Genomic DNA, 20,423 nt, shown 5'->3' with positions numbered 1-20,423 from the left:
CAATATGTATATTAATTTATAAGTTTTTTAAATCGAATTAATTAAAAATATATAAGTGAAAATTCGGTTTATAATGTAGAAAAGTTAAGAAATAAAATTCAGTAAAAATATTCATTATTCGCCAAAAATAGTCAAAAATTTCTAAATCTTCGGCATTGGCAGTGCCCAATGCTTGGAAGTAAATAATTATTTTTTTTTTTTTAAATTTTTTCTTCATGCCCAAAATGTTCCAAATTCACTTGAGTATTGTTTTACTTTATAAGGTATAAGATATTTTTCACCCCCTAAAAAACCACAAATAAATACCCATAAAAATCCCCCAATCGTGGAAAATTTGGGGGAAGGGGTAACCCCCAACCTGGCAACAATGCCGTGTATATAAAGCAAAATGTGTCCCTCAATTAGAGCAACGACCATTTGCTTTCACTTGATTCTCTCACTGTGTTTTGTTGATGTATTTCCTACATGAATGGAAAATGCAGTACTATAGTACTTTTTTCAATACCTTTTCACCCTGGTCAATACCACAGTACCCCCGAGAATGATTTAGTACCTTCTGTGTAGACATTTTTGAGCCGATATCAGATTTATGGTACAATAGTTTTGACAAAATATTTAAATATTTAAAGAAAGTCTTTACAAACTTATTTGCTAACAGTCTTTTACAAATTTGGCAAAACAGAGAAGTTCATGCGGAAAGAAAATCTCGATTTTGTAAAAGCCATAGTCAAAAAACGATTTTATTGAATTTCAGGAATGTTTTAGTCGAAAAAAGTAAGCGATTCTGTATTACGCTTCCACACTTTCTAAGAAGTTATCGATCGCGTACTAAAATACGGTCACGGTCGAAACTTGAGACAAAAATAATCTAACAACATTTGAAGAAAATCTTACCAAAAACTAAAAAAAAAAAAATATTATTTTGCAAAAATTTATTTCTTCAAAAAATTTTATTTCTTCAAAAAAATTTGTCAAAATTTTATTTTATAGAAAATTTTGTCAAAATTTTATTTCTACATAAAATTTTGTCAAAATTTTATTTCTATAGAAAATTTTGTCAAAATTTTATTTCAATAGAAAATTCTGTCAAAATTTTATTTCTATAGAAAATTTTGTCGACATTTTATTTCTATAGAAAATTTTGTCAAAATTTTATTTTTATAGAAAATTTTGTCAAAATTCTATTTCCATAGAAAATTTTGTCAAAATTCTATTTCTATATAAAATTTTGTCAAAATTTTATTTCTATAGAAAATTTTGTCAAAATTTTATTTCTATAGAAAATTTTATTTCTATAGGAAATTTTGTCAAAATTTTATTTCTATACACCGAAAGAATTTTCTTCGTAAAAAGAACGAAAAATTTCGTTAAAAGTACGAAATTTGTCATTGTTTTACAACCAAAGAAACTTTTCATTAAAAGTACGAAATATTTCGTACTTTTTACGAAGAAAAGTTCTTCCAAAATTTTCGTAGTTTGTAAGAAAAAAAAATCGTACTTTTTATGAAGAATCTTCGTACTTTTTATGAAAAATCTTCGTACTTTTTATGAAACAATTTCGTTCTTTTTATGAAAATGTTTCGTACTTTTTATGAAAAATTGTCGTACTTTTTATGAAAAACTTTCGTACTTTTTATGAAAAACTTTCGTACTTTTTTCTGAAAAATGTTCGAGTTTTAAAAAAAAAATTATTGTCGACAGTGCATTTGGTTGTAGTTGCAAGTGTGAAAAATGACATCACTACTTTACATCTTAAGTTTTTCAATAATTTTTAGTTTTATTGCTTCACTTTTATTCATAGCGCGCTATCACCCAAATGAGAAGTAACATAGACTTGCATAAAAAATAGAATAAAGGAATACACTCAAGCACATTATAAAAGACAATTTAATGCCGCGAACGGAAATTTTACAACTTCAATGAAACTTCTTCGTTATTTCAAAGAAAATGTTTCGTGCTTTTTATGAAGAAATTTTAACGCAGAATGTTTCATAAAATATTCGTAAAAACTTCTTCACAAAATTCATGACATGTGAAGAAAGTTTCCTTAAAAGTACTAACTTTTTACGAAGAAAAGTTAATGTAGAATGTTTCGTAGAAGTTTCGTATATTCGTAAAATGTTCTTCGTAAAATTTACGAAAATGAATGAAAATTACGTTATTTTAATGAAGAATTCAGGAAGAATAGTTAATGAAGAATTCTTTCGGTGTAGAAAAATTTGTCAAAATTTTATATCTATCGAAGGTTTTGTCAAAACTTTATTTCTTTAAAAAATGTTGTCAAAATTTTATTTTTATTGAAAGTTTTGTCAAAATTTTATTTCTATAGAAAATTTTGTCAAAATTTTATATCTACAGAAAATTTTGTCAAAATTTTATTTTTATTTATCTTTAGAAAATTTATGAAGTACTATGAATTCTAGCAAACAGTAGAATTCTACCAACTGTGGCAGGCGTGATTACAATACTACGGTAGTCTTTGTAAGCGGATATACAACAACAACAAAATAATAAAATTGAAGAGTTGGCAAACAAAATTTTATTATCATTAAAATTCAGTCTAAACGAGCTCTTGACAATTATCTTCCAAGGGAATTTTTGGTTGAAATTTAGAGAAAAGTACTTTTTCGCTCAAAAAAATACCTTTTTTGTACTTTCTTAAAAATTGTATTTTCCATCCCTGATTTCCTATACTCTCTCTCTCTCTTTCTCTCTCTCTCTCTCTTACTTACATACTTTTTAATTATCTCTCTCAGACATTTTCAAACATATGTATATACTCATACGCAGTGTTCCCAATTTGGTGCTTTTAGCACCAAATTTAGTGCTTTTTGATTTCTAAAAAGCACCAAATTGCCTTTTTGGTGCCTTTTCAAAAAAAGCACCAACTTGGTGCTTTCTGGTATATTCATTTAGTGCTTTTGGTGCTTTTTTATTTTGAACAGTATTAAGTTTAATTGATACAAAAATTTTGATTAGACTTTCAAGAGCCGAAGAAACTCAAATTAATTGCCAAATATAGAATTTGATTGTTATGAAGTTGGTATTGATTATTTTTTAATTAATATTGTTATTTATTGTATTCTGTAGGAAAGTCGAGCGATGAGTGTCGAATTTTTGAATTTGGTAAAGATGTCATTAAAAACGTTTGTATTAAATCCACAAAACGCACAACTGAGATAAGCAATAGACTCCTTCCATATATTAATATTTTGAAAGTTGAAAAACATCACTGATCAAAATGAATTGGACGAAAGCATTAAAACTGATCAAGGTGTATACGTTTTTTTTTTTTTTGGTACAGCATTTAATTATCGATTTTGTGGTGGTATGTGGCATGTTAGAATTTATAATATTTTTTTGGTGCTTTTTGGCCTTGGGGAGTTGGCAACACTGCTCATACGAAATTTCTAAATTAATATATGTTTGCCTCCTAAACTATTATATTTAAGAAAATGTAATGTCTTAAACATAATATATTCTAACATTATATGTTTGCACTGGAAATGGATGTATTAAAAATTTTTCACCCAAACACATATTTTTTACACCGAAGCCTACAGAAAAAACACTATTGTCCGTGTATAAAATATCATTTTAGGTATTTTTTGTATATGAGTTCCACCGCAAATGATATAGTGTATAATATATTCGGTTACGACTTAATTTTAAAATTTTCTCTGTCATTTACTCTCAAATGTGCTCAGCAATTAATTATTTACAAATCTCTTTGATGTCTAAAAACATGTCGTAATGCGTGGGCTCATTTCTTCACCAGAGGGGTTCCACATATATCGGTTAGTCATTATCAGACCGCTTGACTGGAGAAACCGGTTTTGTTTTCAATTAAACTTCCGCATTATTGTCAATATAAAATGCATTGGCTTAAAATCTCTCACTACAAATTGCATAAGAGCATTTTATACACGGTAAGAAATCTCTTCGTTATTTTTACGAAAAGTAAAAAAACACTTTTACCAAGGTAAGAAAAGAATAAAAACTTTGTACGTAAAATTATTATCTTCTACCTTATACTGGAGATAGAATTCCAACTAATCAATAAAGATTTTACTGAAAATTTAAGTGAAAGTGAGAGTATGTGTTGAGTGCAGGGATTGAAAATGCAGTACTATAGTACTTTTTCAATACTTTTTCACCCTGGTCAGTACCGTAGTACTCCCGCGAATGATCTGATACCTTTTGTGTGGACATTTTTGAGCCGATATCAGATACATGGTACAATAGTTTTGGCAAAATATTTTAATATTTTGAGAAAGTCTTTAACAAACTTATTTGCTAATAGTCTTTTACAAATTTGGCAAAACAGACAAGTTCATGCGGGAAGAAAATCTCGATATTGCACCCAGAGAAGGAATATGATCACCTCAAACATGTTTTAAGAGCAAAATGTTATTTTTGGGTGGTGACCATATAACATGGTTTTCGCAACCATGTTATTTCCTCGGAAATCATGTATCTGACGAGAAAATAACATTTTAGTGACAAACATGTTACATGGTCACCATACAAAAATAACATTTTGCTCTTGAAACATATTAGAGGTGATCATATTCCTTCTCTGCGTGTGTAAAAGCCATAGTCACAAATACGATTTGCTTAAATTTCAATAGTATTTTAGTCGAAAAAGCACGTGACACCATCTATCCACACGAACACCATCTAGATAAGAAGTTATCGATCGCGTTCTAAAATAATGCAAAACATTACAATTAATGTCGAAACTTAACACAAAAGTAATCTACCAAAATTTGGCGAAAAATTTAACAAAAATTTTTATTTTGCAAAAATAAAGAAAATATTGTCAAATTTTATTTCTATAGGAAATTTTGTAAAAATTTTATTTCTATAAGAAATTTTGTCAAAATTGTATTTCTATAGGAAATTTTGTCAAAATTTTATTTCTATAGGAAATTTTGTCAAAATTTTATTTCTATAGAAAATTTTGTCAAAATTTTATTTCTATTGAAAATTTTGTCAAAATTTTATTTCTACAGAGAATTTTGTCAACAGTTTATTTCTATAGACAATTTCGTCAAAATTTTATGTTTATAGAAAATTTTGTCAAAATTTTATTTCTGTAAAAAATTTTGTTAAAATTTTATTTCTATAGAAAATTTTGTCAAAATTTTATTTTTATAGAAAATTTTGTCAACATTTTATTTCTATACAAAATTTTGTCAAAATTTTATTTCTATAGAAAATTTTGTCCAAATTTTATTTCTATAGAAAATTTTGTCAAAATTTTATTTCTATAGAAAATTTTGTCAAAATTTTATTTTTATAGAAAATTTTGTCAAAATTTTATTTCTATAGAAAATTTTGTCAAAATTTTATTTCTATAGAAAATTTCGTCAAAATTTTATTTTTATAGAAAATTTTGTCAACATTTTATTTCTATAGAAAATTTTGTCAACATTTTATTTCTATGGAAAATTTTGTCAAAATTTTATTTCCATTGGAAATTTTTATCAAAATTTTATTTCTACAGAGAATTTTATCAAAAGTTTATTTCTATAGACAATTTCGTCAAAATTTTATGTTTATAGAAAATTTTGTCAAAATTTTATTTCTGTAGAAAATTTTGTTAAAATTTTGATTATATAGAAAATTGTGTCAAAATTTTATTACCCTTGAGAAATTTTGTCAAAATTTTATTTCTATAGAAAATTTCGTCAAATTATACAATTATTCTTCGAGCTTTATGGACAGATATAGATTAAGGAACATGGTTAATAGAGCCATTGAAAAGAAAACGCCAGATACCAATCTATACACGCCTGGACTGTACATGTTTCGGTTCGGGCGAATGAACCTTTCCACAACCTTTAGTATAGATCTGGCTGGGAGAGATAACTCAATTTTGGGCCCTTTATGCTAACTCCTTATGGAGAAAACATTTGGGAAATTTCCTCTTACAAATTGAATCATCTTTTCTCCCACTGTACATCATCTTTTCATATAACTTACGAGTCCCTTAATCTTATTTTTATTTCGTTTTGTTACATAGTAATGCAACAACACGAAATTTATTTTTAGAAAGCTAATTTGTTAGAATTCACCTAAGTGGTGAACAGTCGAACAATGCTTATTGTTTCTACTGTCAACTACAACCACATGTGACAACTTACAGAAACTTGTTTCCAGGATACAACAATTCTAACGCGTACATTAGTCGTGTTTTTCCTAGTTTTACGACAGGCTCATCGTTGCTTATTATATTTCATGTTAGCCTGATGCCGAAACAGGCAATTGACGTCCAAATGCATTATATCTAATTATACAATTATTCTTCGAGCTTTATGGACAGATATAGATTAAGGAACATGGTTAATAGAGCCATTGAAAAGAAAACGCCAGATACCAATCTATACACGCCTGGACTGTACATGTTCAAAAATTTATTTTTATTTATCCACAGAAAATTTATGTAGTACCATAAAGTAGAGCTGTGGCAGCCACGATTACAATACTACGGTAGTCTTTGTAAGCGAATATAAGACTAAAAAAAGAAAATATTTAAAATTTAGGAGAAAATTTTATTTTCCTTAAAATTCAATTTAAGGGAGCTCTTGACAATAATCTTCCAATGGAATTTTTGTTAAAATTTAGTGAAAAGTACTTTTTCGCTGTAAAAAGTACCGTTTTTGTACTTTCTTAAAAATTGTATTTTCCATCCCTGGTTGAGTGCAATAAAATCATTGCAAATGGTATCGTGCGAGAGGAACCTTTGTAGAGAGATTTGGTGTATATCTTCGTATAATTGCTTGGGGGCCAGATTTTTTCGAGAGAGATCCCCAAAATTTCGAAATTATATCCCCAAAGAAAACCCTAACTGAAATATTTTTCCACATGAAAAAAAAACAAAGGGAAATTCATACAATTATTGTATGTACACACAAAAACATATCAATTAATTTTCTTATCAATACAATTAAAATTATGTTTAAATTTGAGCTAACAACGTAATTTGTAAATGCAATTAAAATTTTAGTAATATTTTGTCACATTAGCAAACCAATTTTGTTATATCAACAAAACTTTATTTAGCATAAAAATTTTCTTTAACAAGAATTTATTCAAAAATTATAATATTATTTTGTGTGTATGTAAATTTTATTCTATGAAAAATAACAACAATCTTACAATATCAAATTCTTTAATAGGTAAGGTCTTCGGCAAGTCTGTTAGCTGGTCAATTGTTGCAATCGATGTGTGTTTTACGGAGTTTTTTTTTCAGAAAGTTATACTATTCGAGCCAAAAATAATGTAAAAGACAAAAATTACACTAGTTTACACTCAAAATGTACACTTGATGAAAATCAACTTTTCTTATGTATTTTGAGCTGCTGAATTCGAAAAAAAATGTTTAAACGTTTTTTATGGAACAGTCTTTGAGATATCCCGTTATTTTTAAATTTTCGCTCGTTTTCACTAAACACAATATATCTCGAGTTAGAAATGTCCGACTATAACATTGTTGGTACTTAAATGAAAGATGATAAGATGTGTATCTTTGCTTATAACTTTGTCATTTTTCGGTCGTTTTTCTTCTAGTTTTTTCTATAGCAAATGTTGTCTAAATTCTATTTCTATAGAAACATTTTTCTCAAAATTTTATTCGTTTAAAATTTTTTTGTCAATATTTTATTTCTATAACAAATTTTGTCAAAATTTTATTTCTATAGAAAATTGTGTCAAAATTTTATTTCTATCGCAAATAATTTCAACATTTTATTTCCGTAGAAAATTTTTAAAAAAAGCTTATTTCTATAGAAAATTATATCAAAATTTTATTTTTATAGAATATTTTGTCATAATTTTATTTCTATAGAAAATTTTGTCACAATATCTGTTGTCTATAGCAGCAAATGTTGTCAAAATTACTTTTTTTCAAAGTTTTATTTCCATAGCATATGTTGTTAAAATTCTATTTCACTAGAAAATCTTCTCAAAATTTTATACGTCAAAAAAATTTTGTCAATATTTTATTTCTATAATAAATTTTGCCAAAATTTTACTTCTATAGGAAATTGTGTCAAAATTTTATCAAAATTTTATTTTTATAGAAAATTTTGTCACAATGTCAAAAATTTTTTTGCTATAGAGGCAAATTTGTCAAAATTACATTTCTATAATTTTTTTTTTCAAAATTTTATTTCTATAGCATATGTTATTAAAATTCTATTTCACTAGAAAATCTTCTCAAAATTTTATACGTGAAACAAATTTTGTCAATATTTTATTTCTATAAAAAGTTTTGCCAAAATTTTACTTCTATAGAAAATTGTGTAAAAATTTTATTTCTATAGCAAATATTGTCAAAATTTTATTTCTATAGAAAATTTATAAAAATTTTATTTTTATAGCAAATCTTAATAAAATTTTGTTTCTATTGATTTTTTTTTTTTTAATTTTATTTCTATAGAAAGTTTGTGAATTACCTCTTAGTTGGAGAGGAATATTTTGCAAAATCTACCAAAACCCATAAACGTTATTATACTTCGCTTTTACACTTTCTATAACAAATTTAATACTGTGATTGAAAGTGGAAATATCCCCAGAAAAATCCCCAAATCACGACGTTATCCCCAGCGAAATTCCCGAAGTGAAAAAAAATATCCCCAACCACGAGAAAAAAAATCCCCAGTTTGGGGATAAGTCCCATAATCTGACAACACTACTTGGTGGAATGTTCCTTGTGTGTTGTTGGTATTTTTATACCCTCCACCATAGAATGGGGGGTATATTAGGTTAAGTTAGGTTAGGTGGCAGCCCGATGTATCGTGCTCACTTAGACTATTCAGTCCATTATGATACCACATTGGTGAACTTCTCTCTTATCACTGAGTGCTGCCAGATTCCATGTTAAGCTAAATGTCAAGGACCTCCTTTTTATAGCCGAGTCCGAACGGCGTTCCACATTGCAGTGAAACCACTTAGAGAAGCTTTGAAACCCTCAGAAATGTCACCAGCATTACTGAGGTGGGATAATCCACCGCTGAAAAACTTTTTGGTGTTCGGTCGAAGCAGGAATCGAACCCACGACCTTGTGTATGCAAGGCGGGCATGCTAACCATTGCACCACGGTGGCTCCCTATGGGGGGTATATTGTCATTCCGTTTGTAACACATCGAAATATTGCTCTAAGACCCCAAAAAGTATATATATTCTGGGTCGTGGTGAAATTCTGAGTCGATCTAAGCATGTCCGTCTGTTGAAATTACGCTAACTTCCGAACGAAACAAGCTATCGACTTGAAAATTTGCACAAGTATGTTAGTTGTTATTGATGTAGGTCGGATGGTATTGCAAATGGGCCATATCGGTCCACTTTTACGTACTTTTACGTATCCGAACCGGCTGAAATTTGGTACATGGTGTCAGCGTATGATCTCTAACAACCATGCAAAAATTGGTCCACATCGGTCCATAATTATATATAGCCACCATATGAACCGATCCACCCGATTTGGCTTGCGAAGCCTTTTTGAGAAGCAAATATCATTCGATCCGGCTAAAATTTGGTACATGGTGTTAGTATATGGTCTCTAATAACCATGCAAAAATTGGTTCACATCGGTGAATAATTATATATAGCCCCCATATAAACCGATCCCCAGATTTGGCTTGCGCTGCCTCAAACAGAAGCAAATTTCATCCGATCTTGCTGAAATTTGGTACATGGTGTTGGTATTTATATGGTCTCTAACAACCATGCCGATCCCCAAATTTGACCTCCCGAGTCCCTTGGAGGAGCAAAAATCATCCGATTCGGTTGAAATTTGGTACGTGATGTTAGTATATGGTCTCTACCAACCACGCACGATTTGGTCCATATCGGTCCATAATTATATATAGCCCCAATATAAACCGATCCCCAGATTTGACCTCCCGAGCCTCTTGGAAGAGCAAAATTCATCTGATTCAGTTGATATTTGGTACGTGGTGTTAATATATGGCCTCAAATACCCATGCAAAAATTGGTCGAAATAGGTCCATAATTATATATGGCCCCCATATAAACCGATCCCCAGATTTGACCTCCGGAGCCCCTTGGAAGAGCAAAATTTATCCGATTCGGTTGAAATTTGGTACGTGATGTTAGTATATGGTCTCTAACAACCATGCAGGAATTGGTCCATATCGGTACATAATTATATATGGCCCCCATACAAACCGATCCCTAGATTTGACCTCCGATGCCTTTTGGGGAAGCAAAATTCATCCAATCTGATTGAAATTTAGTACGTGGTGTTAGTATATGGTATCTAACAACCATGCAGGTATTTATATATAAACAGATCCCGAAATTTGATTTTGGAGCCCCTTGGAGGAGCAAATTTCATCCGAGTCAGTTGAAATTTGGCACATTGTGCTAGTATATGGCCGTTAACAACCATGCCTAACTAGGTCCATATCGGTCTATAGTTATATATAGCCCTCAGAAAAATCGATCACCAATCACACAAAAATTGGTCCATATCAAGTTCAAAATTGTATATAGCCCCCATATAAGCGACCCCCATATTTCAATTCTGGCTCTCAAAGTACCGTGCAAAAGTCCATATCGATTCGTAATTATTTGTAGACTTCCCTATATATACCTTTTTTGTCTAATATATACCACGTATGGACTAACTCACAATTTAGAAAACGATGTTAAGAAGTTTTAAGATACCTTGCCATCGGTAAGTATTACCACAACGCAAGTAATTCGATTGTGGATGACAGTCTTTCGTAGAAGTTTCTACGCAATCCATGGTGGAGGGTACATAAGATTCGGCCTGGCCGAACTTACGGCCGTATATACTTGTTTTTGGTGATTGATAACTGTTACAATAGTGAGATCAGAAAAGGATTGAGTTTGTGTGTGTGTGGAGTTATTTTTCTTGTTTCTTTTGTTTTTCACTACAAGAGGTATGACTTAATTCGCTTCATTCAGTTCTATTGATGCATTTATGGAGTGAAGTCGTGGTTTTTATTGAAGTGCTTCAATATTAAAGTAAAATTCAAATGTTTGGAAAAAATTATACTTCTTATTATGTGAGGTAATTTGTGTTTATTAATAAAAATACATTTATTTTATTAAGCATTTAAGAACTTGAGAAGTGAATGTTTTAAAAAATAGCATAGTAACTAATGCCAAATATTCTTGTTATAGATGGAACCTGGCCAGTGTATGGAAACCATAATAAAAATATTTAGAAGTCTTAGTTCTACTTTGGAGAATACTCATAATAAGAAGCAATTACTAACTTCCAGTAAGTAGGTAAATCCAACATGTAATGAGTAAAAACATTTCTATTATTATATAGTAATAAGTTTTTGAAATAAAGTACTGGTGCTTACAGAAATTTGATTTTTATTGTACAAAAATTGTCTTAGTTGTATACAGGTTTGTTGTACCTTAATTCTCTACTTAATTTCTCTACTTTGTTGCAAAGTATACTGACAAATAGTCTATTTAATAATAAATAACAGAAATATTTTGAATGAGTTTATGTACATTCATCCCACAGCGTAGTGAAAATGAACTAAAATACGATTTATAAGAAAATCGTAAACTTATCTAGACGAAAAAAAAAATCTTTGGCGCCAAATCATGGTCATTCTTACTATAGTTTAGTTCATTTTTCGTAAATAATAGTAAACTTTTTTGTGGTGTATGTATAGCACATTTAGATGAACTAAGTAACAGCTTACGGTTCTACGACTTTCTCCAAAATCCAAGGAATAAAATCTCTCACTCTGGTATATATGGCATGCTTGGAGGTACCACATTCACGTCCAAATGACACGATACCCTCCAATACCCATGCTGTGGCATTGCGACGAGCTAACGAACCCCCAGAATCACCAGTACAGCTATCCTTGCCAGTCTCACCACCGGCACAAATCTGTGAGTCTTGTAAACGAAATGCACACTGGAGATTTTCCACATAGGGCACATCCACTATTCGTTTCTCATCTGTATATACACCTGAAATTAACTTATCAATGAAATATGAACATTTTTTGGGGGATGTTTGTAGAGATACCAACTTGTTCCATTATTACCCCAACCGCCAACAGTTAATGTGGCACCCGTTGTAAGTGGTGGCATTGAACCCATGACAGCTGGCAAACAAATCGGAGCCACCGAAAAGGAGTACGTAATATTTCGATCCGTTTTCAACAGAGCTATATCATTAAAAAGTCTTCGCTTTTTGGTTTCCCGATACTGTTCATGGACAAAACGTTCGACGATTGTAAAGCGTTCGTAGGGATCATTACAACCCGTATCGTCACAATCTTTATCCAAGGCTGTATTGTGATCACCAACTCTTAGGGATTCTCTGTTAAAACAATAATTGCATAGCAAATAAATTTAAATAAAATTTGAAAGTGTAAACGTTAAAAATTAAAACTTAAACTTACAAGTGTCCTAGAAGTTCTTCAATCAGTCCCTTAACACAATGAGCTGCTGTCACCACATATCTATGGTTGAGTATATTTCCAGAACATCCGATTTCCAAATATCCCTCTTCTAAAATACAACACACAGAAAAAAATTTCCGTAGTTAAACTAACGCTAAATTTAACTCATTTTTATTGGAAAAAATTTATTTGCTAGTAGTTAAATTTTGTTATTTTTATTGAAATTTTCCACAGCTTAATGAAATCTTACTTTTTTTAAGTATGTCTCAAAAATTTTATGAACTAAACGTGAGTATAAAATTCAATGACCGTACACATAATTTCAATATGAACTAAAACAAACGAAAATTTTGGTACGATTCCCAAAATTAATAAAAATGAACTACTGTATGGTTAAAATGGTCATGATTTGGCGCCAATGATTTTCTTCTTTACTTTTAGTTCATTTTTTCTTCTATAAGATGATGTAGTTTCGTGAACTGCAGTTAAAAAGCACAACGGTGCATTAAAATTTCCTGGTTTTAACAACGGTTTGTGGAAATCTCAAAATGTGATAAAATTTTTGTGGTTATTATAAAAAAAAACGTTTCTTCGAAAGAAATGCTTTATTATCTTATTTTAAAAGTTTATTTATTATTTTATATAATAGCGACAATTAATTTGGGTGTATAATATCCCTTTAATAATAATATTATACACCCAAACTGAAAATTACTACTTCTACCAAAAAGGGGGAAAAAGACTTTATAGTGCCCTAAAACGAAAATTAAAATTTTTAAATAGATTGACTTTATAGACAATTTAGTCAAAATTTTATTTTTATAGTTTTTTTTTTTTTTGTTAACGTTAAATAAAGTTGTTCAAAATTTTCTTTTCTATAGAAAAATTTTGACAAAAATTTCTTTCTTAGAAACTTTTTACAAAATTTTATTTCAAAATTTTTTTATGAAATAAAAATTTGACAAAATTTTATTTCTTTTTTTTTCAGTAGCAAATTTTAGCAAAATTTCATTCGTATAAAAAATATTGTCAAAATTGTTTTTCTATAGAAAATTTTGTTTAAATTTTATTTCTATAGAAAAGTTGATCAAAATTTTATATCTATAGAAAATTTTGTCAAAATTTCATTTCTATAGAAAATTTTATCAAAATTTTATTTCTACTAAAATTTTTGTGAACATTTTATTTCTATAGTAAATTTTGTCAATATTTAATTTCTATAGAAAGTTTTGTCAACATTTTACTTCTATAGAAAATTTTGTCAAAATTTAATTTCTATAGACATTTTTTCAAAATTTTATTTCTAAGAAACTTTTGTCAAAATTTTATTTTATCACAATTTTATTTCTATAGAAAATTTGCCTAAATTTTATTTTTATAGAAAATTTGATCAAAATTGCATTTCTATAGACAATTTTATCAATTTTTTTTCTTAAAAAAATACTGTTAAAATTTTATTTCTATAGAAAAAAAACAACTAAATTTATACCCATTGTCGGTTTTCGTTAAAATCCCCTTTACGGACCAGTAAAACCACTGATTTCAAGGCCCCAACAACCGGTACACGGGTTTTATATTTTTATTGTAAAATTGGCAATTCAATGCCAATTAAGACACCCTCTCTCTTTCTAAACACATATATGTTTATAGGCAATTTCTAAAGGTATATATGTTTGCATCCACACATATTATATTAAAAACAAGTATATATACCCTGCACCATGGATTGTGTAGAAACTTCTTCTAAACACTGCAATCCTCAATCGAATTGAACCGGATCGGGTGAATTTTGCCCCTCCACGAGGCTTCGGAGGTCAAATCTGGAGAATGGTTTATATGGGGGCTATATATAATTATGTACCGATATGGACCAATTCTGGAACGGTTGTTAGAGACAATATACCAACACCATGTTCCAAATTTAAACCGGATCGGATGAAATTTGCTTCTCTTTGAGGCTCCGCAAGCCAAATCTGGGGATCGGTTTATATGGGGGCTATATATAATTATGATCCGATGTGGACCAATTTTTGCATGGTTGTTAGAGACCATATACCAACACCATGTACCAAATTTCAGCCGGATCGGATGAAATTTGCTTCTCTTTGATGGTCCGCAAGCCAAATCTGGGGATCGGTTTATATGGGGGCTATATATAATTATGGTCCGATGTCGACCAATTTTTGCATGATTGTTAGAGACCATATACCAACACCATGTTCCAAATTTCAGCCGGATCGGATGAAATTTGCTTCTCTTTGAGGGTCCGCAAGCCAAATCTGAAGATCGGTTTATATGGGGGCTATATATAATCATGGACCGATGTGGACCAATTTTTGCATGGTTGTTAGAGACCATATACCAACACCATGTACCAAATTTCAGCCGGATCGGATGAAATTTGCTTCTCTTTGAGGGTCCGCAAGCCAAATCTGGGGATCGGTTTATATGGGGGCTATATATAATTATGGTCCGATGTGGACCAATTTTTGCATGGTTGTTAGAGACCATATACCAACACCATGTACCAAATTTCAGCCGGATCGGATGAAATTTGCTTCTCTTTGAGGGTCCGCAAGCCAAATCTGAAGATCGGTTTATATGGGGGCTATATATAATCATGGACCGATGTGGACCAATTTTTGCATGGTTGTTAGAGACCCTATACCAACACCATGTACCAAATTTCAGCAAGATCGGATGAAATTTGCTTCTGTTTGAGGCACCGCAAGCCAAATCTGGGGATCGGTTTATATGGGGGCTATATATAACTATGGACCGATGTGGACCAATTTTTGCATGGTTGTTAGAGACCATATACCATCACCATATACCAAATTTCAGCCAGATCGGATGACATTTGCTTCTGTTTGAGGCACCGCAATCCAAACCTGAGGGTCCCTTTATATGGGGGCTATACGTAAAAGTGGACCGATATGGTCTATTTGCAATACCATCCGACCTACATCAATAACAACTACTTGTGCCAAGTTTCAAGTCGATAGCTTATTTCTTCGGAAGTTAGCGTGATTTCAACAGACAGACGGACGGACATGCTTAGATCGACTCAGAATTTCACCACGACCGAGAATATATATACTTTATGGGGTCTTAGAGCAATATTTCGATGTGTTACAAACGGAATGAGAAAGTTTATTTACCCCCCATCCTATGGTGGAGGGTATAAAAATGTTATGTCCCAAACACTATATGTTCTAACATATTAACATATATGCCACAACCATGTTATGCTAGTTTATGAACGTTATATGCTTACAAATAATGTTCTTAAAATTTGAGCTCCAAACATACAGTGCGCTCGCGGTAACGTGAACACCGCATAACGTAAACACGATTTTTCTTACACTGACTACTCCGTAACGCTGAAATTCATGAAATTTGACGTTAAAGGTAGATTCACACTGTCATATACACTTACGGTATTTTTTAGTCATCTAGTTTGTCTTTTTTCGTGAAAGTTAATTATTAATTTAAATTGCTTTATAATTTCATACCCAATGATATTTTCCCGATCTCTTTGTTTTTTAATTTCTTCATGAAATTAAATTAAGTTTTTAATATTACTAATAACAAAAATAAAAGACTATCACGCTGGAACAAATAAAATTCCCGAATATGGCAATGTTTTGTTCTGAAATTCGCTGAAGTTCGCTGAAGTTCTAGGTTTTAATTAACAGGTTGGCTGATAAGTCCCCGGTCTGACACATAGATGGCGTCGCTAGTAATAAATGCATATTATTTTTATATAGTACCAACCTTCAAATGATTCGTGTCAAAATTTGACGTCTGTAAGTCAATTAGTTTGTGAGATAGAGCGTCTTTTGTGAAGCAACTTTTGTTATTGTGAAAAAATGGAAAAAAAGAAATTTCGTGTTTTGATAAAATACTGTTTTCTGAAGGGAAAAAATACGGTGGAAGCAAAAACTTGGCTTGATAATGAGTTTCCGGATGGACGCCCGAAAGAGGTGGTTACCGACGAAAACATCAAAAAAATCCACAAAATGATTTTGAATGATCGTAAAATGAAGTTGATCGAGATAGCAGAGGCCTTAAAGATATCACAGGAACGTGTTGGTCATATCATTCATCAATATTTGGATATGCGGAAGCTCTGTGCAAAATGGGTGCCGCGCGAGCTTACATTTGACCAAAAACAACAATGTTTGCAGCTGTTAACTCGTAATACACCCGAGTTTTTCCCTCGATATGTGACCATGGATGAAACATGGCTCCATCACTACACTCCTGAGTCCAATCGACAGTCGGCTGAGTGGACAGCGACCGGTGAACCGTCTCCGAAGCGTGGAAAGACTCAAAAGTCCGCTGGCATAGTAATGGCCGCTGTTTTTTGGGATGCGCATGGAATAATTTTTATCGATTATCGTGAGAAGTGAATAACCATCAACAGTGACTATTATATGGCGTTATTGGATCGTTTGAAGGTCGAAATCGCGCCAAAACTGCCCCATATGAAGAAGAAAAAAGTGTTGTTCCACCAAGACAACGCACCGTGCCACAAGTCATTGAGAACGATAACAAAAATTCATGAATTGGGCTTCGAATTGCTTCCCCACCCAACGTATTCTCCAGATCTGGCCCCCAGCGACTTTTTCTTGTTCTCAGACCTCAAAAAGGATGCTCGCAGGGAAAAAATTTGCCTGCAATGAAGAGATGATCGCCGAAACTGAGGCCTAATTTGAGGCAACATCGAAGGAGTACTACCAAAATGGTATCAAAAAATTGGAAGGTCGTTATAATCGTTGTATCGCTCTTGAAGGGAACTATGTTGAATAATAAAAACGAATTTTTACAAACAAATTTGTTTTTCTTTGTTAGACCGGGGACTTATCAGCCAACCTGTTAGTTCACGTTACCGCGAGTGCATTGTATTTTTACACCCAAACGTTTGAAAAACAGTCTTTTTTGTCCGTGTGGGCGTAAAATTGTGACACCAAATATGTAAGGAATATTTAACTTGTTACAGTGAAAGATGTTGAAGATAACATACGATTTTTTAAGGCTTTTTCGTTTCGCAGAAAATATGTTGCCCTGGTGTTACACTACTTTTTCCCCTCAATACATTTTCACTCAAATGCACTGAAAAAACAGTGAACCCACCAGGAAGAATACTTTTGGTTAATTTTAGAAAATTTTTAAAATATTTAGAAAATTTTTACTAAACAGTACTACAAACGCTGACATCACGCCGATATCACAAAAATAAGTAAATATTTTTCGACAAATTCAAGAAAATTTATTAGACATAATTAATTTTTTTCACTTGTTAAAGAAAATTTTGTAGCTTGAAGGAAAAAATTGGAGTTCAAAATTGCAAGAATGTCTTTAGTGATATATGAAGTTCATGATGTACGCATTTGTAGTAAAATTTACAAACTTAAAGAAATAATGAACTATTTTGTGAGAAATACGAATTTAGTAAATCTTTATGCTTAATTCCTGTATAATTTTTTCCTGTTTTTTAGTTCATTTAACTGTCGTACGCAAAAAATTATTGGAGTAAAGGACAATTTCTCCAAACATAATAATTCCATGAACTAAAATAAAGTTAAATTGGCTTTAGTGAAATAGATAGTTCACTTTTTTTTGAGTGTGATAGTGTATATCCAAAGTTATTATTAATTCATAATATTGTGAAGGATACATGATCCAAAATCTATGGCAGTGTTCTTCATAATTGGCAATCAATTTCGAGAATGTTGCACCTTTTTTCCCAATCGAAATCGCCATTAATTATTAAATATATGAAACCTATATTTCCAATCGGGATGCTGTTTTATAGTATATTTATATAAAAAATAAATACTCACCATTTCTATATTCCAAATTGGCCAACCACGGAAATTGTCCCAGTTCAGCTTCTACACCGCCATGGATTTTTTCACCCACAGTCACGGGTCCACAATCTGGAGGTTTTGGAAATAATGCTAACACCTTAGGTTTAAGATTTTTAAAATTATCGATTCCGTAACGTGTGTTAATAAAATCTGTCGTCGGATTATGACTGTCGTTTAAACTTGAGGCAAATTTATCAAATCCAATATGCCGACTGTAAATATTTGTAAATCGCGTGGCTATCGGTATTTGATAAGAAACATTTCTACTCTGACTCAGAGTTTGTTTCTCTTGTTTATCACCATCAACTTCAACTTGTTGTGAGGAAGAAGTTTTATTGGAATTTAAAATTAATGCGATTAAATCAAATCCAGGTCTTTGAGTTTTCTCGGAATCTGAAGGAAATATAATTCTTGTGTTATCGCCTGGTTGATGTTTATATATAGAAAATATATATATTTTTTAAATTTCATATAATTATTTTATTAATTAATTATTTTTGTAATAAATAACACCAAACTCTACCTTTATTAGTAAATGTCTGTCCTCCACAAATCTTAAGCACTAAATTTAATATAAATATAAAGAAATACAAATTGAATTGTTTCATGTTTTCTTATGTTCCAATACCACCGGCGAATATTATTTAATTCACTTTCAATGAGATTACTATCAAGACTGAAATAATCTTAACAATTTCTAAATTTCAGTTTTATTTTTATAGTTTCTATTTCTCTATAATGATTTTCTCAATTCTCTTGAGCCATCCATAATTTATAAATATACACACCACATTGTGAATCCAGCTACGTGGAATGAACTTTTTTTGTGCATCTTGTGAAAGAGTATTGATAGCAATTCCAAGAAAAAACAAGTATATACGGCAGGGATGGAAAATACAATTTTTAAGAAAGTACAAAAAAGGTATTTTTTGATCGGAAAGGTACTTTTTACAAAAATTTTACTGGAAAATTATTGTCAAGAGACTTAATTTTAAAGAAAATAAAATTTTGACAAAATTTTCTATATAAATAATATTTTGACAAAATTTTCTATATAAATAAAATTTTGACAAAATTTTCTATAGAAATAAAATTTTGCAAAAATTTTCTATAGAAATAAAATTTTTACAAAATTTTCAATTGAAATAAAATTGACAACATTTTCTACCGAAATAAAAAATCGATAATATAGAATCGCATTCTTTTTTCGACTAAAACATTCTTGAAGATCAATAAAATCCTGTTTTTGACTACGTCTTTTACAAAATCGAGATTTCCTTCCCACATGAACATGTCTGTTTTGCCATATTTGTAAAAGACTATTAGCAAATAAGGTTGATAAAGACTTTCTCAAAATATTAAAATATTTTGTCAAAGATATTGTACCATAAATCTGATATCGACTCAAAAATGTCTACACAAAAGGTACTTAATCATTCGCGGGGGTACTACGGTACTGACCGGGGTGAAAAAGTATTGAAAAAAGTACTATAGTACTGCATTTTCCATCCCTGATATACGGCCGTAAGTTCGGCCAAGCCGAATCTTATGTACCCTCCACCATGGATTGCGTATAAACTTATACGAAAGACTGTCATTCACAATCGAATTAATTGGGTTTGGGCTAGAGGTGTGCGCGTGACTGAAATTTCACTCACACTCACGCACATTCACGAAACAAAATGTTTATTCACGCACGCTCACGCACGATACGTGTTGTAGCCAATCCCACTCACGCACATTCACGAAATGAAAACCAGTACTCACGCACGCTCACGCACGAACTACTTTTAAAGACTCACGTTCACGCACGATTCACGACAATTCCCGTGATTCACGAACCTCACGACATTTTCCAAACGGAAATCTGCAAAGGTAACAAACTTCAAAACTAAAATATAGTTCGAGAGCTAAATTAATTTCAGTTAAAATACGAATATGAATTAAATCTTAATTTTTTCGTGAGCGTGATTTTGCAGAAATTTTATTCACGCACATTCACGAACCGATTTTATTTCTCACGCACGCTCACGCACGACATATTTATTTTAGTCCCATTCACGCACATTCACGAGACTTGCTTTGGATTTTGTTCACGACACACGTGATT

At 31.0% G+C, this 20,423-nt stretch overlaps 1 protein-coding gene and 1 long non-coding RNA gene across 3 annotated transcripts; one reads left to right on the top strand and one right to left on the bottom strand.

Annotated features, from left to right (window-relative positions):
- Positions 1–10,934: 10,934 nt before the first annotated feature.
- LOC142222574 (uncharacterized) lies at positions 10,935–11,396 on the top strand. The gene is made up of 2 exons (XR_012718327.1): positions 10,935–11,068; positions 11,182–11,396. It is a non-coding gene; the product is annotated as an uncharacterized LOC142222574 (long non-coding RNA).
- Positions 11,366–18,997, bottom strand: LOC142222572 (serine protease 7-like). Of its 2 annotated transcripts, none has more exons than XM_075292785.1 (5): positions 18,837–18,997; positions 18,287–18,706; positions 12,438–12,546; positions 12,063–12,355; positions 11,366–12,000 (listed from the first exon to the last, which is right to left on the bottom strand). In XM_075292785.1, the coding sequence occupies exons 1-5, from the start codon at positions 18,919–18,921 to the stop codon at positions 11,720–11,722; spliced, it is 1,188 nt and encodes a 395-aa protein (XP_075148900.1). In that variant the 5' UTR covers positions 18,922–18,997; the 3' UTR covers positions 11,366–11,719. The 2 variants fall into 2 exon arrangements, with proteins under 2 accessions (XP_075148900.1, XP_075148899.1); XM_075292784.1 differs by having other exon boundaries at positions 18,287–18,736; positions 18,837–18,995.
- Positions 18,998–20,423: the final 1,426 nt, after the last annotated feature.

The sequence above is a fragment of the Haematobia irritans genome, chromosome 1, assembly GCF_050003625.1.
Source record: "Haematobia irritans isolate KBUSLIRL chromosome 1, ASM5000362v1, whole genome shotgun sequence".
Classification (NCBI taxonomy): Eukaryota; Metazoa; Arthropoda; class Insecta; order Diptera; family Muscidae; genus Haematobia; species Haematobia irritans.
This window is presented reverse-complemented; position numbering and strand designations above follow the sequence as displayed.